Genomic DNA, 27,640 nt, shown 5'->3' with positions numbered 1-27,640 from the left:
GACAGGTACATGATACCAAGCCCAACTTTTATTAGTTGAGATGGGGTCTTGCAAACAGTTTGTTCTAGCTGACCTTGAACTGCAATCCTCCCCATCTCTGCCTCTTGAGTAGCTAAGATTACAGGTGTGAGCCATCACCTCTGGCTTGGTTGCTTCTTGATAAAATACTAGTTCTAGAAAAATATAACACTCAATGACTTCTTTTTAGTATCTGTGTACACATCATTTACTTATTAATTCATGCAAATTATTAGACCAATCTCTGGTCTAAATGTTGAGGCGCAGTTTTCTTTTTGTTTTTTTGTTTTGTTTGTTTTTTTTTTTTTTTCTTGAGGCACAGTGCCTGACCCCTAAGGGATTTTACAAAACATCATGATTTTGGCATAGAGGTAGTGTGCTCTGTGTTACGTTGGTTGGAATAGTTTTAAATTTTATTTGGGAAATGTCGTTCCAGGTACATGTGAGTGCTGCAATAAAATGCATTCTTGAATTTAAATTTGCTGAAAATTTTGGGTTAATATACCTTGCCTTATCTTAGCAAAACAATTGCTAAGCAGGTATGCACAAACACACTATGTAATTTTGCAAGTTATGAAATTCAGTGCTTCTTCCAAATAGGGGTGAGGTTCAGATGCAGAATTGTTTGTAGACTGCTCACCAATGAATGATTTCTTCTGCTTCCTCTTTCCTTTCTTCCCAATAGCATGAAAAATTAATCAGTCGTCCACAGAGTACCAAAAGAATTTCTACAGATCCTCTAGGTAAGGAATATTTGTTTTATTCTCATTATAGTACTTTTTTCCTCTTACACTTTTATATGTGTGAATTCTTTTATTTAAAAAATGGAGAAAGTGCCTTTTTAATTATCATTGTTTATCAGTCTAATAAATGGATTTTCTTTGGGAATTCATGCACATATAAACCAGAATAGCATTCTCAAATTTGTGTGTAATTAAATTTGTACTGAAATCTATAGGAAACATGAACTTTTCTTAAGTAAGTTCTAAGTATTATCTTACTCAAATAATAAGTAGTTTCTTAGTTTGATAAATAGATGGCACAGTTTGTTCTGAAATATTGACTTTTAGGTTGTAAATCTTGACGTTTAGGTTGTAAAATTAAGTGGGTTCGGGACAAACCAATATGTGACCTCAATAGATTTGAAATAGAGGAGTATATGCATATGAAACCACAAAGAAAACATTTAATATTTAGTTGTGTTTATGCATAATTAGTAACTATATACATAATAAGTATGTATATCCCAATAATACAGATTTTGGGGTAGGATTTAACAACTTAATTCTATTTAAGGACTTAATATATTGTGTGATATTAACAGCTACTAGTGGAACAGCTTACTGCTCTTTACGTGGAGCAGATTTTATCAAGCCTACTAAGGATGGCACAGATTCCCAATCAGAGGTTGTTCTTATAGATATATGCAAAAATGTGCAGACTTTACTGAACTCCATTGGGAATAAGACAGGAATAAACTTTAGTTTTATGCATCCTCTCAGAGACCATGCAACTGTTTTTAAAGAGAGAGCAGGTGATATAGAAAAAACAGCATCAATATATGAACACTCAGAGAGTTTAGTAATGCTAACTTTTGAAGAACTTGACATTCAAATAAAAGCAAAATTACTATAATTATCAACCCTCACCAGAGTGCAAGGGCTTATTGACCCTTCTTATGTGTACTAGGAAGTTATCAGTTGTTAAATGTCATCAAAGCTGCTACAGGAAGGATAATGGTAGAGAAGTTTAGATATTTTGAGTGAGATAAAGCTATTAAAAGTTTTAAATGATAGTTTAAGAAGCTCCTACAACAGAAAAGACATTTCAAGAGGTTTATTGACAGGCACTGATGAGGTCACATTTGACTCAATTTTCTATTAGTTGTGCAGAAGGCCAAAACTGATAGCAAGGATATGGATTAGAACCCTGGTTCCTGAAATACTCTAGCAAAGGTATAGTAGGACATGTGGAAGTCAGCTTTCTATCACTGGGACAAAATACTAGAGATAATCATAGTTTCAGAGGTTTCAGTTCATGGTCACTTGGCCTTTTTGCTTTGAATTTATGGCAGTACACTACATCATGGTGGAAACCCATGCAGAGGAGACCTGTTCATCTCATGGCAGCCAGGAAATAAAAAAGAGAAACAAACAAACAAAGGAAGACAAAGGTTCAAATGTCCTTCAAGGACATGCTCCCCAATGACCTAATTTCCTCCCATCAGGACCCACCTTCTTAAGGTTGTACCACCTCCCTATATTGCCAAGACTGGTGGACATGGGCTTTTGGAGGACGTTCAAGATCCAAAGTATAGTAGACATGATTCAGAATTATGGCTAGAGAGTAGAAGAACAATTTGTGATGTTTAGAGTTGGGACCAGTAAGTACCATTTCATTCCAGAGGATAAGGAATAAGATTTGAGAAATTCACGTTAATTTCACATGCTTTAGTTTATCATCTGAGTGATCACATTAATGGAGAAAGTGAATAGGGTGAAGGCAGATCAGATGGAAAGATGGAAAAGAGAAAGTTGATTTTAATTTTAGAAATATGGTACTTGTTTTAACTATACTATACCCTGATAGAGGTAATGAGAGCAGGAATATTGCAAATATTATGATAGAACTTAGGAAAACAAAGCCAAAGATGAAGATGTAGTAGATGTGTGGTAATTCACACAGAGGAGATGGTCAAGTAAGAGATGATCAATTTATTGAAGGGGAAGGTAAGAAAGAGAAGAGGCCTGAGACAGGAAGGAGTAATCCAGCATCAGCAGGAGGAAGAAAGTCTACCAAAGGATAGAGGGAAGAGGACAGCAAGACAAGAAACAAAATGTTTTGTAGAAGTCAGAGAAGATGCAGGTGAAGCCTCAATTGCTGCAAGTAATAAGAGTTCCCTGAAGAGATTTAAGTAGAGTTTTAAAGAGAGCATGGAGACCATAATGCAAGGATGTAAATAGTGAGTTGAGAGAGACCCAAGCATGCTTGTAGGGATCTAGCAAACATGGAGGATGGTGATTCTGTAAGAACGTGATTTTGCTAGGCAGGAGCTCTACCACTTGAGCCACTCTTCCAGCTCAATTACTGAGAGAAAATTCTTTCTTTTGGTGGCACTGAGGTTTGAACTCAGGGCCTCACATTTGCTAGGCAAGTGTTAAGAATGTGATTTTGAAATGAAAACCAGGTTACAAGAAAAGCCAGGCATGGTGTTTCACACCAATAACTCCTGTACTCAGGAGGCTAAGGCAGGAGGATTGCAAGTCAGAGGCCAGTCTGGGCTACATAGTAAGACCCTGTCTCAAATAAACAAAATGAAACAACAAATAAAACAAAAACACCAAAAACCAAACAAACATATGCAAACCCAACTCAGGGAAAATGGCTTTGGTAAAATAGAAGAAACACACGTTTGTTGAGTGAGACACAATGAGAGAAAGATTGGGTGTTTTGCTGTAGAAAAAAATTTAATTTAGAAAAATAATTTTTAAATGGAATTGTAAAATACTAAGGGCTTAAATGGTATAAAAAAGCATCATGTTTTTTGGTCACATTCAAAATATTTTTGTAACTTTGGGCAGCCCAAGTAGTCTAATACAGTGTTAAAAGAGCAGAATTGAGGTAGACAAATTGAAAACAAAGCTAATGAGGGCAACATATTTTAAGTTGGATTAAAGACCGACTCCCTGGGCTTGTCAAAGGAATTGCTGTATTAAAGTGTACTGTGCCAAGAGCAAAGGAATAGAAGCTGTGGATGTTTTAAGAGGTAGATGTCAGCAGTACTATTGAGAAACTGAGGCAATGGAGGCAGGAAAATTCTGGCTTATGAAACAGGAGGATTGGATCAAGCCTGAGTCAGTTTGTAATTCATTTGGAGTCTCACAAGACAGGTAATTGGACTTCACAACACAAAGGGACCATGTGGTCAGAGTGTGGATGGTTACCAACAGGGTTGCTGATGAAGCTGCCTGCTGATGGCAGGAGATGTGAGGCATGGATGAGTTGAGGAAAGCCAACCCAGAAACATAGACATCAAAATGAATACATTGTATGATGGGAGGAGAACGTTTGTTAGAAATCTTTACAGAAAGTAACTTTGTAGAGTAAAATCAGGGTGTAATTTTTGTGAGTAGGTTCAAGAAGGACTAATTGAGTAATAGGAAGAGGCAGAATTCTTGGCTCACACAGACCAGAGAAACTGATGCAGGGCTGAGCATAAGAGTGCGAGTAAGTGACTGTGGCACAGGATGGGCTGGTATAAGGAAGGGGAGAGAGAGCAAGGCCACTGTCCTGAATTAGACAGTGAAGCCAACAACAGGAAAATGGAATCATGGGTTTATGACATAGACAGAGTCTCAGGCTAGGTAGAGGGCCATGCTGAGAATGCAGAACATATTCAGAGGAGATGTTTGCTGATCTAAATGGTGCACAGGCCCAACAGAAACGCTGATGTAAAGCCTCTTCCATAGACATGCTTTTCCGGTAGTGATCTTGGTGTTTGTGTGTGTGAGTATGTGTGTGATCATCTAGCTGTTAGCAAAATTTATGCATCACATTAGTACTCATAAAGAGAAATAATTTTTGGAATTTACACAATATCCTTTGACACAGGATGTTTGGGGACCCCAGTATCAGCACCTTCTGGGAACTTGTTAAAAATGTTAAATGTTGTCCCTACCTTAGTGCTGCTCAATTAGACTGTGTGGGCAGAACCTAAAAACCATTTTAACCAGCCTTGCTAGTTCTCAGGGACATTAAAATCTGAGAAGCATCTCTAATCCTGCAGTAGCTGGCACCCTCAAACAATGACCTCAGAAATGGCAGGGATTCAAAGGCTCTTAACTCTCTACCTGGGTGGTCCCATAGTTCTCTGCTGCTCAGAGGCCAAGCCAGAGAGCTGGTAGATTTCCTGTGAGCGGATGTGGAGGGTTAGATCAGCACATCCCCGGGCAAGGATCCTAACGCTGGGTGTTCCATGTGTGCTACAGAGGCCCTCTGGGATAACTTGCTCCACTGGCTGGCAGAGGAGCTCTCAGAAGAAGGTGCTGAGGCCCTCACCGCGTCCCTGCCTCTGCGCCGCAGCACCGTGCAGCTCATCAAACTCAAGCACCCAGCTGATCTCACAGAACAGATCCAGGAACTTCTTTGCTTCTGGAAAAGATCGCTCCCAACTTCCACAGACAAACTTCGCCTCCTGGCTCGGCATCTCCGCAAGGTGGGCAGGAGTGATCTTGCAGAAGAGCTCAGGTTCAAGTGGGAAAATAAAGTGTTCACCGAGTCCCAGCCGTAGTTTGATACGGAGATGTAGTAGAAACCGGGTCACTCTTTCTTTTGTCCCAGAAAATGGCTCCTGGGTTTTAAAGAGTGTTTCTGTCAAATTTTCCAGTAAGATAGTTTGAAGTGAGTCTATTTTATAGTTGTGCTGATAAGTCAATTAAAACAAAGGAGAAACGCTGACAACAGAAGGCCTTCTGGGTTGTCAGAGGGGTTCCATAGTTCATAGTTGAGGAACATGTGTTCTGGCAACCAAGAGCGCCTGCCCTTGTAGCCAAAGTAAGCAGCCAAAGTAAGAGCATTTGCAGTGGAATTTGCCCTGTTTCCATTTTAACAGACCAGGCTGCTGTCTAAGCGTGAAGGAAATATATGACATACAGAAACACCTTTTGAAAAATTGTTACCTGCAAAAATTTACAGTAGCCATACACGTCATGGGGCTTACAGGTTAACAATACAAATAAATTGGGCTGATGTTTGTGGTAGACCACCTTAAGGAAACAGAAAACCTTAAAATAAATTAAAAATAAGAAAAAATGCTTCAGCCATTTGCTATCACAAACTTTTACAAAAATGTAGCTAGGAATCAGAGAATTTAGATATTTTATTATTAGTGAAATGGAGCAGTGCAGAGAAAATGAAGCGTAAGTGAGATAATTCAGAGCCTCTTTCACTTACTTAAAAAAAGTGCTTTTAAACTAGTTTAGCCTTATCACATCATTCAGCCCTATATGCTCAACATTAAAAGCCAAATCCCTAAATCCCTTCTGTCTACTGATGATTATAAGCATTGAGTGTTTGGAAAACCTAAAGCACTTTTGCTCCCTTGCAGTTTGATAAAAATGGAACACTGCATTAGTTTCAGTGATTCATTAATGCAAAGCCAGCATGGCCTTGACTTGCAAGCATCAGTAGTGGTTACTTTCAGTTAATGAATATCCTGAAATTATATGAAAACTTCAAGAATTTTTTAAACTTATTTCTGGTGTTGGCGATTAAACCCAAGGACTTGCACATGCCAAGCAAGTGCTCCACCATTGAACTACATCTTTCCCCCACAAAGTAAGTGTTTGGATGGCTCTCAAATTTAAAGACAAAATTTTCTTCTACAGACTAGTCAGGGACTTGGGTATCTATCTGGTTAGACATTAAAAAAGGGAGATCTAATTTCCAAATGTATTCGTAAGGAAAAACAGTTTCTTAATCAAGATTTGTATTTTTTCCATGCCACCGAAAGGGTTATATGTATTTCCATGTGTTCTTGGAATAAAGAAAACAGACTAAATATTCGTTGTTTTTCTGATTAGGAAAAGAAAAGAAAATTTCATTTGCCCATTTTCTGCTACTGGAGATTATTATTATGAGCATTTTGTTGTATTTTCTTCCAGTTTTTCTTTTATCTAAGAAAGAAATATTTTTATTTCTATATGCACAGATGTATGTAAATATATTCACATGTGCTCATGAATACACACACTAATATGCATAAATCTCCATGTACACGCTGTCCATTTGCTCATCCCCTTTATACTGGCATACACTTCCTCAAGCTCCCCATATACATGCGAACACACACACATCCCCTTTGTACACCTCAAAAAAGACCCTCAAATACACATGCTTGCCATTCATTTCAGACTCACATGTGCCTGCATGCATATGCTATTATAACACACCACTCTTAAGTACCTTGCTCCCAACCTTTCACACGCAAGCACACTTTTTCACATACATAGCCTCCCCCCACTCAGAGATGTAGTCTTAGTGGAGTACATTGTGATATTTACAAAAGTTCTTACAATATTTCAAATATGTTGTATTTGAATTCACTCTTTCCGCCATTCTCCTTTATCCTCTCCCCCCAGTCCTGGAATAGTTTCAACAGGTATCACTTTTTTATTCACATATATGTGTACACAGAGGCATATCATAATTATTTTTAGAATTACCCATTTTAAAAAATGTTTAAAATAGAATGATGCAGTAGGTAGTCTTTTTGTTTGAGTGTTTTTATTCCAATTTGTGCTGTTGAAATTCATCCACATTGTTATGTATGGCCATAGTTTGTTCATTCTCATTATTGCATAATATTCATTATATGCATTGCTAAAAAATTACATACCTGCTATACTGTAGATTGACATTTGAATAGATTCCACTTCTGGGATTTCATAAACAGTGCTGTTATGAGCAGTCTTTTCATACCTTTTAGCAAACATATATACATTCATTTCTTTCAGGTACATACCTTAGAGTGGAATGATAGTTTGCCGTAATTAATTTATTCTTGTATATTCAGGACAACTTAGAAATTAAGCCTTGGAAATAATTACTGAGTTGCTTGTTTTATACCAGAGAGGGACACAAATGATCTACCATTTAGTGACAATTTGTGTGTAGTGTCACACCAATTTCACTAATGAAAACTCATTACCATCATCACTCAGCTAACTATAAAGCACACAGTTTTGTAAATGGAGTAGTTCAAACATTTGTAACTCAAACTAACAAAATGTATGGTATTGAATCACAGTCACATCTTGATTAAAAACTTCACTATATTTAGAGTGTAAATTCTTGATTAGAGTAATTGGCTATGCTTTATGTAGCTTAAAAACACATCCATAAAATGCAAATCAAAACCACACTAAGATTCTGCCTCACTCCTGTTAGAATGGCTGTCATCAAGAACACTGCCAACCACAAATGTTGGAAGGATTTGGGAAAATAGGAACCCTCATACACTGCTGGTGGGAATGTAAGCTAGTACAACCACTTTGGAAAACAATATGGAGGCTTCTTAAAAAACTAAACATAGATCTGCCATATGATTCAGCAATACCATTCCTAGGGATATACTTGAAGAAATGCGACTCAGGTTATTACAAAGGCACCTGAACTCCTATGTTTATTGCAGCGTTATTCACAATAGCCAAGCTATGGAAACAGTCAAGATGCCCCACTACCAGTGAATGGATTAAGAAAATGTAGTATTTATACACAATGGAATTTTATTTAGCTACAAAGAAGAATGAAATTTTGTCATTCACAAGTAAATGGATGGAGCTGGAGAACATCATCTTAAGTGAAGTTAGCCAGGGTCAGAAGACCAAAAATTGCATGTTCTCCCTTATATTCAGATTATAGACCTAAAACAAATGCAATGGACATGGATCACACACTGAGGGGAGAACACGTATGAGAATAATAGGGAAAGGGAAGGAAACCTAGGACTTGAATGTGGTTGGTGTGCTCACTGTAGAAGAGTGAATCTTAAACTGGCAGAGGCCACTATGGGAAGGTGACCAGGAAGGAGTGAAGAGGTCTGGTAGAGATAAACCAATGTGGGTTGTAATACACATGTGCATGGAAGCAATGCTAGGAATCTCTCTATAGCTATCTTTATCTTAAACTAGCAAAAATGCTATGTCCTTCTTATTATCTCTTATGTTTCTCTTCAACAAAACCAGAGAACAAGAGGGCAGAACAGGTTCTGCCCAGAAGTGGAAGGGAGGGTTGGGGTGTGCGTGGTGGGGAGGCAGCCCAAACAATGTATACACATGTGAGTAAATGTAAAAACAATAAAATTTTTAAAAAGCACCAAAAAAAGAAAAAAAAAAAAAACACATCCATAAAATCACATTGTATCTTCTAAAGTATTTTAAGTTAGAAATATTTTAAGTTTGGTAGGCAGGCTTTGAGAACATCACAATTCAGTTTTCAAAATTTCAAAAAATTTTTGTAGATAAAGTTCTATTTTTCTAACCCACTTTTTAGTAGATATTGCTGAGATTTTTAAAAAATTTTAAAAATTTTCCTTAAACCAGCTCATGAAATTCCAGCCATTCAACATCCCTGAACTCAAAGCAGCCCTAGCAAGTATGAATCTTTCCCCAGAGGTCTGCACATGACAGTGGGGGGAAAAGGTTAGGGTGGCAAAAACCACTATTTTAATCAACTTTTAGCTTGAAGTGGGGGAATGAGATAAACCAGGCAGACTAAGCTAAGGGAAATTTAGAAATTTACAAGTCCAAATGGCTCCGACTTAAATTCTCCAACTGCTCCTAATGTTTCCAAGAAGTGTACTGCTGTCTGATGGCTTGCTCAGAAAGTTCTCAGTGAGATGTCCTCAGCTGTACTACAGCTGTACTGACTTTCCCATGTGGAAAGTCAGGCTCCTTGAAGTGAGAAGGGCAGACATGCAGATGAGGAGGGAAATATTGAGTAAGGTGAAAATAAAGGCAGAAGTATGCTGCTGGGGGATTTCCCTAGGCTTCACCTTTGTGCTCTGACCTTATCAGGTACCCTGTGTGGTTTGCACATTTTCACAGGTGTCACATATTTAGTTCTTAGTTTACCACCTCTCCTTGTCTCCTCCACTGGCACCCCCCACACATTTATTATCTAACATATTCAACAATTTACTTATTGTGGTTGCTAATTATGTTTTTGCAAATAAGCTTTCACCTATGTTCATATACATAAGGGACAGGGTGTGTGTCTCTTTTTTTCATTAATGTGTTTCTATTTCTTACAACTCTGGCACTCAATAAATGTTCTACTTTTTGTTATCTTTATATTACAAATGAGAAAACTGCAACTTGGAGTTCCATGATGCCCAGTCATTGGTATAGCCTGGACTAGAATCCAGATGATTCTGTTTTCAGGTAGATGTGGTGCATACCTGTAATCCATCACTCTAGAGGCTCAGCAAGAGGGTCATGAGTTCAAGGCCTGCCTGGGCCTCATGGTGAGACCCTGTCTCCAGATGACTCTACTTTCAATTCTATACCTCAGCCAGCCTTCCATCCCCTCCTCAGTCTTCTCTATCCCATAACCTTGGGAATGGTTTTTCCGGGTTCCTTAATTCACAGGACTGGATTCATTGTCCATTGTATCTTACTCCTAAATTCACTTCTGAACACTGTTTTTCTCCAGCCAGCTAGAGGAAATGTATTGAATTTCTCCTGTCTGTGAATTTCCAGTACTTTTCACAGAGCCAACACATAGAAGGCATTCAAGAACTCTTTGTTGAATTAATGCACAAATAACATTTACACATTGATGAGTTATCAGGACCATCTTTTCCTGTCCCATCTTTCATTCAGAAGCAACACTGTGGGAATATATGTCATGTTTGAAAAAGGAAGAATAGATTATAAAAATCTGCCCCATTATTCATCAAGTTGGAATAACAATCCAGATAAAGCCAGCTGCAAATTTAACCTGAATCAATATTTCCCATCCAAATACACTGCAGTTGTAAAGTGTCCCTTTCTTTGAGTATCTGCTACTTTCTGACACACTAAAAAATGTTGTTCTCCAAAATCACATGATATTCGAAAAATTGCCAATTGAAACCATATCAGTAAGAAAAAAATAAGTCCTTTCTTGCCTGGAGAATGGAAGTCACTTTGACACAGAAAAATGTTCTCAACCTGAAACCCAGATGCAGAGTTCCAGATAAAGGGTTTCTGGATACACCATGGCACATATATCACAATGTTTATGTGCCCAGGGAAAAAGGGCTCTGAATCCCCTTTGCAATGCGGACCTGAGGAGGACTCCTTTGAACACAGCTGTGTTTTGTGCTGTGCTTGTTGAAGCACTAAGCTCCACCCTACTCCCATGCCCTAAAATAAACCCATCTTTGCCTTTGTTTAATGAGACACTCACTATTCCTCTGGCCTCTCGCATGTAGTCTCCCTTGTTTAAATAACTCAGTAAACCCAATTTTGTTGAATTTCAGTTGTGTCCCTGGTTTCCCTCCCCAGTTTGAATCACCTATGTGATCCTCCTGTGCTCAGTCCAGTGGTTCTCAAATTAGCTGCATATTAGAGTTTGCAGGAGATGTCTGGATGTATTCTGAGAAATTCTGACTGAATTAGCCTGGGGTGAGCCCTGGGAAACAGAATCATAAACCTCCCCAGATGTAGCCAAGGTTAAGAATATTTTTTTTCTGGTCAAATGGACCCAGAGAAATATGGAACTGGTGTTAAAATTCAGTTTCACATGACTAGACTTCATCTCTTTGAATTAGAATCTTTGATTATGGACCTCAACTGTCCATCTGGATGGCTCGTGAATACCTCAAGCCCCATGTTTATGTCCATGGAATTGAAAAGACATCGCTGACTGAATTCTATCTCCCATCCATAGCACTGTCTCAATTTTACTTTTTTATGGGCCAAGAGTAATAGGAGAGAAGAAATGAAACAGAGCAAGCTCTGTGCTGTGCTGAATAGCAAGGTTTTTTTCTTAGAGAGGTCATTTGAGAAGATTTATCTGTTCACAGACTGAGCAGGGTGGGGTTGGGTTCTGGAGTAGGGAATTGGAACAGAAGGGAAGGACAAAATTTCCTCCCTGTTCTCCCAAAGACACAAATGCTTAGAGTGTAAGGAAATGAAAACTGCCTACCATAATCACAGAGAGGAACTGTCTCAGGAAGCTCCCCACTGTACACTTATCAAAATACTGTGCGTTTATGGTTTTGATGGTTTCATTTAAAAAATAAAATTATACTCCTTTGTGTATTTGTTTAAAATGTTTAAATGCACCACAACCTATTATATTAATTTTTAGATTTAATTTTGGTTATTTCGTTGTATACTGAAATCCTCAACAAATATAAGAGAGCAATGCCTTTCTTCACTTTCAAGGCCCAGGAAAATTTTTGTTCCTGCTAATGACTAGATATGACCACAAGGGGGCATCTGGGTCTCAGATAAAATTAAGGATACATTCAAGACCTTACAGATTTTCTTAGAGAAAAATCTGTTTGCACAATACTTAAAAAAAAAAAAAGTTATTTTAGAGAAGGAGGAAAAATTTGACAGATGGTCAATATACTATTAATGTAATAGCATATTATTTTCTGGCTAACTTCTGTCCTAATATTCTGAAATGTCTAAATCCCATTTTATATACAGTAAGAGATCCTACTCAAACTAATATAAAAGCAAAAAGGAATAGAAGTGTGGCTCAAATGGCAGAACACTTGGCTAGCAAGTACAGGGCCTTAAGTTCAAACCCCAGTACTGCCAAAATAATTTATAATCAGTACCAACTTAGTGAGTTTTTATGTATAATTTCAGGTCTTTCTTGTAGGTATCCTCCAATTCAATTTTATTATTTTTCATTCTTCATGAAAACATGTTTTGGAATATTAAGTGCATTCATTTGTGTATTTCCTTGTTCATTCGCCCATTTATTCACTTATTCATAATTAAATTAACAAGTACTTAAGCACCTATTGAAAGTCTAGTGGTGAAGTTATATTTTTAAATCTTTCCCTGTGTGATTCCAAAACAGTTTTCTCTCATTCCATGAAACTCTGTGGTAGGCAGAATTCTAAAATTACCCCCAAGGTTTACCACCCTCCTATCATAAATACTGTGTAATTTCCACTACATGAATATAAGCGACTTAACTCTGGTTACACTGTATGGCAGAGTTGCTGAGAAAGTAAGAAGTTTTCTGTAGTGGATCTGCCCTTTCTTTGGCTGGTCTCAGGAAGGAGTCAGAGAGAATTGGAAGGTGAAGTTTCTTCATTCCTGAGATATAAGGGTCATGTGGCCAGGGTCTGAGTGTAGCTTCCAAAAGATGATAGGTAGCCAAACAATGGGGACATCAGTCCTACAGCTGGGAAATAGCCTTTGGCAACAGACTGGTGGAGCTTGAACTTACATCTTTCCCTATCCACAGTTCCAGAAAAAGACTCAAGTATCTGACATCTTCAATTCAGCATTCTGAGACTGACCCTGAGCAAAGAACTAGCTAAATTTGCCAGACTCCTTATCCCTAGAAACTTTGCACATATAAGTAGTTGTTAATTCAAGTCACTAAATATGTGATATTTGAAGATAGGAGTTGGGATCGAGCCTGGGCAAAATAGAAAGACCTTGTCTCAAAAAAAAAAAAGTAATATAAAATGAATTAATGGTTAGATGTGCTTGCTCACACCCGTAATCCAAGGTATTCAGGAAGTGGAGACTGAGAGGTTCAGGCCTGTCCAGGGAAAAGATGACCAGACCCCATCACAACCAATAAACTGGATGGCATGGTGCACACCTTTGATCCCAGTTACTCAGGAGGTGTTGGTAGGTGGATGGTGGTCTGAGGCAAGCCCCAGGTAAAAATGTGAGAGCCTATATAAAAAATAAGTGAAGCAAAAGGGACTGGGGGCATGGTTAAGTATAGAATGCAAGGCCCTGAGTTCAATATATATTCAGTCAATAAAGAGCAAGGAATGAAGAATGATTGCACTGCTGGATTGCTATACTTCCTTTCTGAATCTTAGAGTTTACACTGTAATTTCTATTTTCTTCTTTCCAAGGTTATTCTATGATTGTATTAATTTTGCCATACACATTACTTGAGTTATTTGCTGACTCTGAGTGAGGGTTTACAGCACTTTTAATCCATCCCTCATAGAGGACTTTGGCAATGAGTTTTTCCCAGAGCCATGAGTCATTTATTTTAGACATTTTCAGTTTTGAAAACTTGTAATGACTTCACAATTCTCTGTGGCAGATAGACTAGACTTCTTAATTCTTTCTTTTATGTAACGTTCAGAAGTCTATTCAAAAGTTTTCCTCATGAGGAGAACAGTAGGAACAAATAAAAGGGCACTCTCATTATTACAGTCTTTTATGGCTATGCACATATTTCTTGAAAAATAACCTTGATCTCTCCTCACTTCTGGTTTTTCTCTGTTCTTATTTGTGTAGCACTGGTTAAATATTCTTTTGCCATTTGAGATTTTTTTTTGCAAGTCCCATGGCTTTTGTGCAAGGTCCTTTTTTATTTAACCTTACTAGTCTTCTCTATAAAAAACCTGCATGAAAAATTAAAAAGTTTTCTATACCTAATTATACTAGTAACAAAATATCATTTCACTAAAATGATGGGAAATAAATGATATTTTAGGGAATTCATTTTCCATTTCAATATTTGTGCTAAATTTACTTGGCCTGTTTAGAAAGGTTTGGACAATATGCTAAACAAGTATTTCCACCATAAGATCCTAAAAATTTACTAAGTCTAAAATATGAAAATAAAGTCCAAGAATAGCAGACTGGACATGCAAATTTTAACTGAATGCTATGGTTTCTGTCCTTGGTGATTTCTAAGCCCAAAAATATAACCAGAAGACAAAAGAGTGAAGGGAGGCTAATTGCTTACAGTAAGTAAGGATAATACTGAAGCATCAGAGATAATTCTAAAAGCAGTGCCTCTCCCAGAATAAAGAAAACAAGGGGCTTTTATTGAGGACCTGTAGCCATATTCATACAGGAGGGACTTTTCCTCACATGTAGAGGTGGGCATATTCCCAACTATGCTCAGTTTGGGATCATCCTTCTTCGTACATCTGATAAGCAAAAATGGTGGATGGGAATACTCGTGTGCAGAGAAATTAGCATTATATTGAGATTATTATGAGCAAATTTTACTCCAGGTTACACCAGTTTTTCATGGTTTTTCCTAGAGAGCATTATCTGAAAGAAAAGAGCAACTTGAAAGATTAACCATCATTTAAAGGTGTGGTAGTTCTTTCCTCACATAACAGCTAGCAAACCTATACCACTATGAAATCAAATCATGCCATGAGAAATTATTCAAAGTATCCTAAGTAATAAATCTTCTCTGTTGTATTCCTTGAAGTATGTTCCATTATTCATTAGTAGGTACTTTCAGAAAGCAGCACCCCCCCATCCATATTTAAGTTCCTTTTCTTTTATTTCAACTTGTTATATGGAATTACATGTCTCCATTGAAGAAAACAGTACTCCTACCTGTTTGTTCTCAGATAGTATTTGGGGATGTAATTAACTTTGGCTTCAGTAACATTGTTTCAATGAATGTCTTAAGTTGTCTTTGTAGGTCAGAATGGTTCTTGCCTTGTGTTTTTGGAATGTGCAATGCTTTGAACAGCATGTAAAGAAATTACATTGAAACTCCTGATGATTGAACAAAATGTTACATTCAACTCTAAGGAGTTACCTAAGTAGTTCATATCTCAGAGACCAATCTGCCTTTAAGAGAAGACTCTGGGATTGGAACATATAAAATACCATAATATAGCCTGGGAAGTTCCTATTTTAAGACATGTACATCAGTATTAGACTATGGATCAAGTTGGGCATGGTGGCACACGAAAAAATAATCCTAGCACTTGATAGTCTGAGACAGAAGGATCGTGAGTTTGAGGCCAGCCTGGGCTTCATGGAAAGATCTTGTCCTGCCCCCATCTCAAAATATGTGTACATCTCATTGCTTAGATTATGAGTTGAATGTCCCAAGTCTTTAGCTCAGACTCAGACTAATTTTCTATTGACTTTTGGCAAGTTCCTTAATATGTGTCTCATTTTTCTTTCTTTTAAAGATGAAAAGAAGGCTGGGGGTGTGACTTGGTGATGAAGCACTTACCTAGCATGCAGGAGCCCCTGAATTCAGTCCCCAGCACCTCAGTAAACAAACAAACAAATAAAACAATAATTCTATTAATATAAACATGAAAGGACTGGTTATAATTGGGATCTAAAATATACTGCTTGAGACTTGTTATTCTTGTCCTAACCTACATGCATCCATATAGATAGGTGATTATGACACCAGTCATCATTTATTCATATACAACCTAACACTCATTCTCAAACTTAGAAGCTTTTGACATATTTATCAACATGGTTGAGTTGTAATTCAATTAACATAAACAGTATGCCATGCTTCATTTCCAAGGCCCCTTTTCTTTCTCTAATATTCTGTGACATTTGCATGTAGAAAGACTCTACTTCACCCCAGTTCTTGAGTATGTATCTTCCTTCACTACCCTTTCCTTACCACAGGATGCAGTTTTCTTCTGAGTAGAATGAACTGCTAGGACCTAGGTTCCCAAACAGTGTGAAACACAGATTGCTGGACCCCGCTCCTACTCAGTTGCTGATTCACTGAGTGGGGAAAGACCCCTCAGATTTGTAATTCTAACAAGTTTTCAGGTAATTTAGATGCTTGAGTCCTGAGGATTATACTTAGAGAACCATTGCTATCTAAAACATTCCTTAACCCAGGGTTCATAGGTCTCGAAAGTATCTATATATAGATTTCAGGGAATATATGAAAAAAGTTAAGTCCCAATTTAAAAATGGCAAAAGACCTAAGTAGACATTTCTCAAAAGAAGGTATAAACATGGCCAAAAGGTACATGAGAAAATGCTCAATGTCATTAATAATCAGGAAAATGCAAATCAAAACTACAATGAAGACATCACCTTACTCCAGTAAGAATGGTTAATATTACAGAGACAAAAAAACAGCAGGTGCTGGCAAGGATGTGCAGAAAGAGAAACCTTGCCCATCCTTGGTGGGATGAACATTAACACAGTCATTATGGAAAACAGTATAGAGGTTCATCAAAATATTAAAAATAGAGCTAGTGTATGATCTAGCAACCTTACTACTGGGTATATAACCAAAGGAAATAGATTCAGTATGTTATAGAGACAGCAGCACTTCCATGTTCATTGCAGCAATATTCACAATAGTCAAGAAATGGAAACAACCTAAGTGTTCATCAACTTATGAAAGAATAAAGAAAATGTGGTACATATATACAATGGAATTCTATTCAGCCCTAACAAAGAATGAAATCTTGTCATTTTCAGCAACATGAGTAGAAATGACCTCACTCACATGCATAATTTAAAGGAGTTGATCTCATGGAAGTTGAGAGGACAATGGTGACGACCAGTGACCAGGCACAGAAGTGGGGGGAGGGAAGAGATGGAGAAATGTTAATCAGAGGTACTAAGATAGGAATAGGAAGCTCTGGGGTATACTAGTACATGGTAGCATGACTGTATACCAATAATGCAATATACATTTCAAAAAACTAGAAGGAAGAGTTTTGAAAGTTTTACCACAAATATGGTAAAATAAATATGTTTAACTTGATTTAAATATTAAGGATGGATACATGTATTGAACGTTGCATGGTACCCTGATAATAGGTATAATTTTTATATCTTTCTGTATCAATTTAAAAAAATTGAAATAGGAAAACAGATGATTTAAGTATTACCTATACATTTTTATTAGTCTACTATGAATGTAGGCAATAAACCCTCATAATTAGTAGCTATGAAAGAAATATGAGATATCTTATATTTTCATTTCATATTTCAGTTATCTTGAAATATGGTTAACAGGCATCACTACTCTGACATGCTATTGGTTTTCTGTCATTAGATTTGATTAGTTTATGGGTTTTTAAAAAACCCACTCATTAAATCTGTAAGTCACAGCACTTAGGAGGCCTAGGCAGGAAGACCATGAGTTCAAGGCCAGCCTGAGCTACATAGTGAGACCCTAACTCAAAAACGAAAACAAAGACCACTCATTATATCTTAATGAAAATATACTGATACCATACTTCACATAATCTTTCCTTAAGGATGGGAGCAATAAAGGTTTTATTTATTTTTTATTGTTGTGCTGAATGGGGGTACATTGTGATATTTACAAAAGTTCTTACAATATATCAAATATATCATACTTGAATTCACCCTCTCCACCATTCCCCTTCATCCCCCCTCCTCCCATTCCTGGAATAGTTTCAACAGATATCATTTCTCCATTTACACACAAGTCTACTTTAAAGGCCAAATTACCTCTACTCACCAGGACCATTCTGGTTATGCAAACAATATCAGACACCTGGCAGCAACAGAACTGGCCATGCTGGGAGAGCTCTGTCTCTTGCCATCTTTGCACCTGAGCAAGTAAATATCAAGTTATGAGACTGAAAATCTGAAAGTATGTACTTTATGTTTACTTTTCCCATGATGAAACTCTGTCCTGCTTTTGCAATTCTAGTTGGCACTATAGTGAGATGCTACTAGTATTTCTTTAAGTTAAATTGTTATTATTTGTGGCAGTGATTCTCAAAATATGAGGATGTGCACGTGTGTGTGCGTGTGTGTGTGTATGTGTGTGTGTGTGTGTGTGTGTGTGTGTGTGTGTGTGTGTGTTAGGCAAGCTCTCCCTGAAGCCCTTTCAAGGAATCCCGGAAGACAAGGTCCTGTAACACTGCTAGAATGTTCTATACCTTATTCACTCAGATTCTCGTTAGCATATAGTAGACAGGAGACTCCAGATGGGTTTTTATGAAATCCCATCTTAAAAATATTTCAAAACTTTAAACAATACCATTTTTCTCATTTTTTGCTGTAGTTTTGGAAAACATAGTTATTTTTTAATGAAAATGTCATTTATGTTAACATGTATAGTGATGGGTTTATAATTATTACTTTAAAGTGAACTAATAAAAAATTGCAAAGTTTTTACTTTAATATACAGCATGCTAAGTGTAGCTAGATATCAAACATAAAAAAAGAAATTCAAGGTGTCCAATTTTTTTTTCCTGGGCCCTCACGTATGCCAGGCAAGCACTCTACCACTGAGCTATATCCCCAGTCAAGTGTCTAACTTCTAAGAGTGTTCTTTAGTCATGGTGGTTTTTTCTTTTCAGAGATCAGTTCAAGGAACATTGCTATAAAATATCAAAAAGTAAATATATACTTTTGCTAATTCTTTAATGAATCTCATAAAATTTTCCTTAGGGAATTTAATAAAACCATCTACATTGCCAATAACCAATAACAAACCAAAGACACTAGATAAAATAGGGAATATGGATGATTTTTAAAAGTTTTAAAATAAAAAAGATCTAATAGCTTTAGGCAATGACAGAACAAATGGAAACTGGGAACAGACAGGTGGAATTCAATTCGCTCCTCCTTCCAAGATTCCTTTCCATGACATTTTTATGTAAGAAGAAATAAGACAAAGCACAAATACCTCACATTGGAAACATTTGAGTAAAATTCTCACTAAAGTGTAAAAATCTGCTACTAGATCACTGCCTTGGGATAGGAACAAATCAAACACTTGAAGAGGCAGGCAAGGAATGTGGAAGCAATACGGGATTATGAGCTAGCTTGAACTTCATCCAGATGCTAAAGAGCCCTTGTATGGAGTCTTCCCACAGTGCAGCATGTATTTATACTCCTTCTCTGAGAAGATGTTCTGATAGAGCAGATCAGGTAATGGAGGTGTCAATGCCAGGCAATGGGAAAAGAGCAGAATCCAATACCACCTTCAACCACTGCCTACTAATATGCCAGCATGAAAATAAAGCCTTTGATTTTTGGTGGCACAGGGATTAGAACTCAGGGCTTTGCCTTGCTAAGCAGGGACTCTACCACTTGACCCATGCCTCTAGCCTTTGTTCTCTGGTTATTTTAAGACACGGTCTTGCTTTTTTCCCAGGCCTGCCTAAACCATGATCCTCCTATTTTATGCTTCCTGCTGTAGCTGGGATGGCAGGCACACACTACCACCCTCAGAGTTTTTTTACTCTGGCTGGTCTGGAGCTGCAGTCCTCCCTGTTTCAGCCTCCCATGTAGCTGGGATCATGTGCCACCAGGTTCAGCTATTGAATATATGTCTTTTTACACAAACAGTAGGCTATTTGCCATGAATGCTCAATTCTATTGGAAGCCGAAATATTTTCTTACCCTCATTCTAAATTCTTCCTGGAAGCAGAGGAATTTGAATTGAGTTACTGTTAGGTTATCTGGGAAAAGAAACACATTACCTACAAAGTGCATTATATGGGTTAATTTATAGAGTTAGATTACAAAATTTTGGAATCACTACTGAATGAATGATTACATTAATTAAATGACTAAACTTGCTAGCCAGATGCAAGCAGTAGAGCAACCCCACCCCCAAAGAAGTAATTTTGATACAGCTGTGGGCAACAGGCCATCCAAATGCAGGGAGGTTCTCTGTTTTGTTCATGTGTCTGTTCCAAATGTTGAGAAAAGTGCATAACACGAATGCAGTAAACATATTATGACTAAATTGATTACTTTGGTAGAGGTAGGACAAGATTTTTTTCAAACTAAACTAGATATCAGTGAACTTACTATTTATAACTAAGTAGGACATAGATGAGGGAGATTTAGACTTGGCCTGCCTATAAAGGAAAGGCTTTAAAACTATAATACTTTTCAGAAATTTTCTCAGATCTAGTGTTATCAATGAGTTGTTTTTGTTCATGGGTTGTTTCACCCATAATTAAGGCATAGTAACTTTGTCCATATGCATATGAAGAGAACGAGTCTTAACACCAATGATGAAGACTGTTCACCTCACAGAATTTAGTCAATCCTGACCACATCCTCATGACCAAGAGAGAGCCAGGTGCTGATTAGTGGTGGCGTGGGTTACTGAGTGCACTCACAGTGAAAAGGAACAAGCAATCTGCACATTCACCCATGTGCATGTGGGCCGTTACCCTTCTCCATTTATGTTTGACACCATCAAGACACCAACCTTGGGTGAGAGACTCACCTTCTTTTTATCTAAAGTATTCGTTAAGGCATTTCCTCCCCACGCAATTATTGCTATTTCACCCAGAATGAAAATAAAGGTGAAGAATATTTTCTTTTTTTTAAACTATAAAGTTTAAAAAAATATATGGTTTTTGTTAAACTATAAAGTGTCAAACTATATAAGTTGTTAAACTATAAAGTGTTACTGATCATCAGAATCACTGTTGAGTCTTCTGAAAATTCCAATTCATACACTGAAAGCTAAGGCTTCCAACTTAGTAGTTTCCTCAGATAATTCTGACAGTCATTGCTATAAAGCCCTGAATATATGTAGCGATGTAGTGTTTAAAACCACAGAGCTTGCAGTTTGTCAGATTTGACACTCATAATGTGCATTTACTTGTTTTCCTTGAAATTATTAGCATATGAAAAGCAAAAACTACATTAGTTATTTTTGAATATGACTCATAACATCATCATTCATGGTCTTTTGAGCAGAATGTACATTCAACAAAGAAAATGCTATTTTTGAGACATGGAGTTCAATGTGGTTTTGAACTTGAAATCTTCCTCCCTTTGCCTTGCAAGTGCTGAGATTAAAGACCACTATACCTGGTCTCACTCAACAAATTTGATTGCAGGGAGTTCACAGGACAACAAGAAGAATTACATAGAAATTACTTGGATGGGACACATTCCACGAGAGAGAGAGTAGGGGTTTGGGTGCAGCACATCTGCGAGGTCACCTGGAGTCTAGAATACTCCTGGAAGCTGAGGGATCTGTGTCTCAGATATTTCACCTAGAACTGCCCTACTTTGCAGATCAATCAGAAGCAATGCTTTTCCATGATAAACAGGGAATGCTCAGGGTGGAAGGTCAGTGGTTTGGTCAGCCTAAAGCCTGTATTTTACAAATATAAATGTAATTATTCTAACATGTGATTGTTGACATTTGCAACATTCTATGTCAACATTTATCAAGTGAGGTTAGAGAACAAGAAAAGATGAGTAGATTAAAAACAATCAAAAGTTCTTCTGGAAACATTCAGTGAGATGACAAGCCAAAGGAAAAAAAAATATGCTAGGACATATTTTTCACTGTGAAGAATTACATTAAATTGTATCTTTCTATTGTTAAAAATTCAACAGGAAAATTGTATTTCTGATTTAAATCAGGAATTAAGTAGAAAAATTAAAAAGATAAACATTAATACAACTACATGTAGTGAACTTGAATACCCCTTTTAGTGTAAAAATGATTAATGAAATGAACATGTAACACACATATTTTAAGAACTATGTATACCCTATACAATTTGAAATATAAACTCCACTTCTTCTGGAAAATCTGAGACATAATTCTACAACTATAAGTTAGAGAAAAAGTCATTTTTTTCCAAATTTTTGGAGTCACAGTTAGTATCTGGATCTATATCTTGCCAAGAATTTGATAAATTGTTGAAATTAATGTACTTCTTGGCAAGAAAAGTGCAGGAAGTCTTAGGTTGCCATCATTGTTTCCTAAAATAATACTTAGCATTTAGTGCAATTGATCAAGACCTAATTTGCTGCCAGAAAGTAGTTGGCTTATAAGGAAAATTTGTCTCTGTGGGTTTTAGTTTCATCTTTCCATTTAGTAAAAAATGGACACACGATTTAAATCATGTGAAAACATATGTTTTGCCAAAAAAAAATATGAAATACAACAGAAATAAGAGGTTGAAAAGAATTTAGGGCTCAAGGTGATGTGCACCTTCATTTTGCAGATAAGAAGACCAAAATCCAAAGTGTTTAAATAATTTTCCACACACCTAGTTGATGGCAAAGCAAGGGAGCAAGGGTATAACCCAGGTTCCTTGATATCCAATCCAGTTTTCTTAAAGTACAGTCTGATATTTCAAATGTTAGTAGTAAACTAGCAAGCTGAGGTGGATGAGAATAAATATTAAAGATTATTTATACACACATTTAAAATGTACTAGGAACTTTTGGTTTCTGCATAGGGGTAAAAACTGGGAAAAGCATTGCTTATATCGTAACAGAAAGAAAAAGCAAGACGATGTGCACAATCATATATTTTCTTGAATCCAACAGAAAGCTGAGTTCCCAGGACAACTGTGAACCTGAAGTTGAAGAAAGAACACTTTTAGAGAAAGACACCTGACTCACCTGAAAGGTCACAGACAGGAAATAGGGCTTCCATGCAAATTTGGAAAAAGAAAAAAAAAATAAAACTTAAAAGAAGGTTGCTAAAAGAAGATTTTAAATAAAAATTTTAAACTTTAAGAGGAAAGTTGCTAAAAGTGGAATATGGGCAAATGTGAGAATTTACAGCTTCTGGCAACTGAAGACACGAGGGGAGCTTGTACACCTTGGCAGGCTATTTGCTATAGCTCTCCACTGGGAGCTCACAAAAAAGACAAGGGGCATGTGGGAAAAAGCAGAATGCTTCTCTTATGATTCAGGCCTGTGGGAGGAGAGTGGTCACTTCCTGGGGAAACCAGGAAATCCACCTGCCTGCTTCTCCCTGTGGAAAAACATCTTAGCCCACAGAGTAAAGGATAGCTCTGGTCATAGGTCAAGACCCACTGGGGCTGGGAAAAGGAAAATACTCTACCTTGTAGTAGGCTCAAGGAACCTTCTGAGTCCGATCACAAAAAATCTGCTAACACTGCCAGAGAAGGATTGCTGAGAAAGCCCCAAGATGCAGTGATATGAGGCTGCATCTAGGCAGCAGAAAATCCTGCGTCTGCCATCATCAGCCAGTAAACACCCAATAACAAGCTTCCCTTTAGAATGTAGAGAAGTAAGTTGGCTAAAAGCTCTCCTGCAAACCAGTCCCCATCATAATTACAAGCTGAAGTCTAGAAGAATTTGATGCCTGTGAAGTTCTGAAGGTATCCTGGCAAAACAAAGCTTAAATCCAATTCAGGAAGAGCTGCTCTCATTTCCAAACAGAGATATTATTTACTTCAGTCTCTACAGTGCTATGTTCAGTTTTCACTGAGACAAGCAAGGAAGTAAGAAGGCAGCACACTGTCCAAGCAATACATAAATCTATACCGAGATGTGACCATGATGTTGGAAGCATCAGATCAATTTTACATGGCATAATTAATTTGGTAAGTCTCTATAAGAAAACTGGGAGAGTATGAATGAACACAGAATTTCAGCAGAGATGGAAACTATAGGAAATTAAATGGAAATGCTAGAAATAAAATGACAGTAACATAACGGAGGTGAAGAAATACCTTCCACAGGCTCATCATTGGACACAGCCAGGGAACAGATCAGTGAACCTGAAGCTAGTCAACTGAAACATGAAGGGAAAAGAGTGAAAATGTATTGGAAAATAAAAAAAGTCCATCAAAACTCTGTTCTGAACTCTACTGTGTAAAGGCGGCTGAAGAGAAAAATAAACAAGTTAATACTACAGAGATAAGTGATCTTGATAGTGCATAATCCTGATATGATGTGATGAGAAGTGCACCTCTACCTCCGTGGTCTTCCTTGAAAAACCTATAACCCCATTCTGATCTTGAGAAAAGCCTCAAACAAGCCCCAAATAATAGATGCTCTATGAAATATCTGACCCATACTCTCTAAAACTGACAAGGTCAGCAAAAACAAAGTCTGGGATTATGTCAGCTAAGAGAAGCCTAGAGAGATTAGAGGACCAAATGTAATGTGCGAATTCTAGATGGAATCCTGGAATATAAAAAGTGAAAAATATGTAATTGAAAATAAATTATAGCCTTTAAGTAATAATAATGCATGAGACTTGGTTCACAAATGGTAACAAATGTTCCATGCTAACATAAGATGTTATGAAAACAAGTGTGGGGGATACGGGAACTCTGTCCGATCTGTACAACTTCTTTATAATTCAAAAACTACCTAAAATAAAAAGGTTTCTTAAAAGTAAACAAGTTAAGTCTGAGGAGGGAGGACTGTAAGTTTGAGGCCAGCCTGAGTTATACATAGCAAGTCCCTGTCTCAACAAAAAAGTAATTAAATACATAAATAAATAAAATTAAATTAAGTTAAATTAAAATCTTATTTAAATAACTATACAGTTGGTCTGATCATAGCTGAAGTTTAGGGAACACTGCATTAAACAGTTAAGTGACAAAACTACGTCATGCCATTGCCAACTCACTCTAAATACAACTCCTGACTGTCCTGTTTCTTTAGTTTTTCTCCATTCCTTCATTGTGCTCTACTCTTCCCTAGATCAACAACATAGCTCTCACTCTGGGTTGAAACTTTTGAGAGCAGAGCATATGTGTTCTACCATTCTCCTGGCATCCTGCATGACACATTCAAAATAAATATGGAGTAATTATTCACATAATCAATCAATAGGAAGAAGGCTTCCCTGTGTCTTTCTTTAATTTTATGCCACCGATTTCTCTCAAGTATTGAGAAGCCTCGGTTATGATATTTTCCTTCAGAATCACTGTAATATTTTGATTATTAATGTCACATTTTTTTCTGTGATCACTATATTGCCTTGTATTGAGATAAAGACAGGTGAATCTCTTGATCTCATCAGCTCTCTGTAAATCTGCCTAGGGCTGAGAGAGCAAATAGGGAACATTTCACAGGACAATTAGGATTGAAAGGCTGAAGGACAGACTGCAGGAGGTCCCAAAAGGTGATAAGTGGTCAAGAAGACACTTCTCCTCCCTAGGAAATGCCTGTTTGCATCTGAAAGGCATCTCCCACCATCAGGCAATGCAAAAATAGGCTACAAAACCCCACTCCCTACCCTGGCCCAAGGGATCACCAGTTTCTGGGTCCCCCTGCATTCCCCAAAATGCAGTCTTTCTCTTCTCTTTTCTCCAACTAAATTCTCTATAAATAAAGTCTTTCCGACCTCTGCTGTTAGAGTCTGTCTGTGCTTTCATTCTCAGAGCAGGCTCAAGAACCCCAAGCACTTGAAATTCCTGCACGTGTCATCTCTGCATCATATTTGGCAACCATGAAGGTACCGGCTGGCACCTGAGGTCAGTATAGGTTGTGCCAAACTGGGAAAGACTGCCTAGGAATGTGACCGTGAGCATCCGGCACTCTGGTGGAGTCTGTTTTCCAGGAGAGACCCCCCCCTCCGCCCCACCACGGCCTAGCTACAGTGGAACTCTCAGGTTGACCTTTTCTCCCTCTCTCTCTGTCTTGTTAAGGAGGGTTTCTCCCTTGGGAAACTGAGGAAACACTTCGAGCCCACTACAGCTGTACAGCAGGCAATCTGAGGAAACTCAGAGGCCAGGCAGGGGTTTATACTGCACTGGCAATGCTACGTGGGCAGAACTCAACTTCAGTGCACTAAGGCTTTTTCTTTTTTCCTTTCCTTAAATGCTAACACTCTGTTTCAAGATCTGACCAGCTTAAGGGGAGATCTGAAAATAGCCAGAGGAAAGGAAAGTTTGTCTTCAAGCCACAAAAGGTTTTCTGACTGGGGCACTCCCTGGTGTCACCCAAAGGCTGGAGACACAACTTCCTGACCCACCCTGAGGCCCCAAAGGCAGCTAAGTCTCGGACCCCTCCAGCCATGTCCATGGCAAACAATCAGATCTCTTGTGCTTCCTTCATGGTTTCCGTGGCTCAAGAGTGGAGGTCACCTCTTGCTTCCAGTGCTCCAGTACTGCCTTTGGACAGGACTGACCTGGACAGCAGGAAAGATCAATAATCCCTCATGTGTTGAGCCTGGAAACTCTCTTTTTCCCCAACCTCAGCCTCTCCTTCCCCTTTCTCCAGGCAGTTCAGGATGAATGTCCCCCTCCCTGCCTTTGCTGTAAATAGCAGTGAGCTTCTTTCTTCAGGGAGTTTGGGAAAAATCCCTACAGGCATCAGAAAGTGATAATCTCCAATTTAGGCTTAACTGTCTTTGTCAAGCATCAGATTAACTGGTTAAACATGTTCCACAGCTTGCCCTCAGGGAAAGAAAAAAAAAAAAACAGTTAAAAGGCAAAAACCTCAGATGCTCTCTCCTTTCATAGAAAGTATATATGCCTCACAGGATATATAGGGGAACAAAAGTCTACTTCATCAGGAGTCCCCATCCATGCCTCTAAAGGGGTCCTCCTTCTGGCCGTGCAAGCCCTCTTGGTTACTTTGATAGAGTTGTTTTTTAAATTACAAGCCTTCAGCTGGTACAGGAGAACTAGGCCTACCTGGGTTGCAGGGCAAACAGGCAAGTCAAAATAGATGAGAGATTGGTCAAAGATCATCTCAGGGGGGGTGGGTGCAACTGAGATATCTATCTGTAAATCCTCCACAACTCTACCCACGAGTGGCAGTGGAAGGAGCAAGGGAGAGCAGGACGCCCTCTCCCACTAGAGTTTCTCCTCATCTGGGGATGCTTAGATAAAATGAGAAACCTCTGTTAAGGTGACTAATTTTCCGTTTTTAGATGGGAAATCAAGCCTCAAGGATCCAGGAAGGATCCCCCCTTGCCTGCTTATTGAAACATTGGAAAGATCTTGATCCAGAAAGTCTTCAGCAAAAGTGACTCAAGTTTTACTGCACCAAGGCTTGGCCACAGTATCCTCTGGGACATGAGGAAAGATGGCCAGAAGGAGGGAGCGTTAATTATAATACCATTCTTCAATTAGATATGTTCTGTATAAAGGAGGGAAAATGGACCAAAGTTCCATGTTCAACTGTTCTTTTTCCTAAGAGACCACCCAGAATGGCAAAACAAATGCAGGCTAGATACCCAGACCATGGTAACCCTTTGCAAAAAGCCCCCAAACTCCCTTGAATAAAAAACCCATTTAATGCTCCATCAGCTCCCCTTCTACCCCCTTACCCAGCTACCTCACACACTAGACACTATCCCACAGGACTCTATCCCCTCCAGTTAATTTCTGGAGGGGACAGAGCTCATGCTCCTTTTAGAGTGAGTGAACTTAAAGAAATAAAAAAGGATTTAGGATATTACACAGAAA

The 27,640-nt window shown here is 38.0% G+C and overlaps 1 protein-coding gene across 2 annotated transcripts in view; it reads left to right on the top strand.

Annotated features, from left to right (window-relative positions):
* Dthd1 (death domain containing 1) overlaps positions 1–25,569 on the top strand; it is a 78,970-nt gene extending 53,401 nt beyond the window's left edge. Inside the window, exons 8-10 of one of the 2 annotated variants that reach the window (XM_074042491.1) lie at positions 704–761; positions 5,007–5,233; positions 22,785–25,569. In XM_074042491.1, coding sequence (XP_073898592.1) covers positions 704–761; positions 5,007–5,233; positions 22,785–22,811 — 312 coding nt within the window. In that variant the 3' untranslated portion in view covers positions 22,812–25,569. Of the gene's footprint in view, positions 1–703; positions 762–5,006; positions 7,854–22,784 lie in introns of those variants that run through there. The other variant, XM_074042492.1, reaches the window with a different exon arrangement.
* The last annotated feature ends 2,071 nt before the right edge of the window (positions 25,570–27,640 follow it).

This window comes from Castor canadensis, chromosome 9 (assembly GCF_047511655.1).
Source record: "Castor canadensis chromosome 9, mCasCan1.hap1v2, whole genome shotgun sequence".
Classification (NCBI taxonomy): domain Eukaryota; kingdom Metazoa; phylum Chordata; class Mammalia; order Rodentia; family Castoridae; genus Castor; species Castor canadensis.
This window is presented reverse-complemented; position numbering and strand designations above follow the sequence as displayed.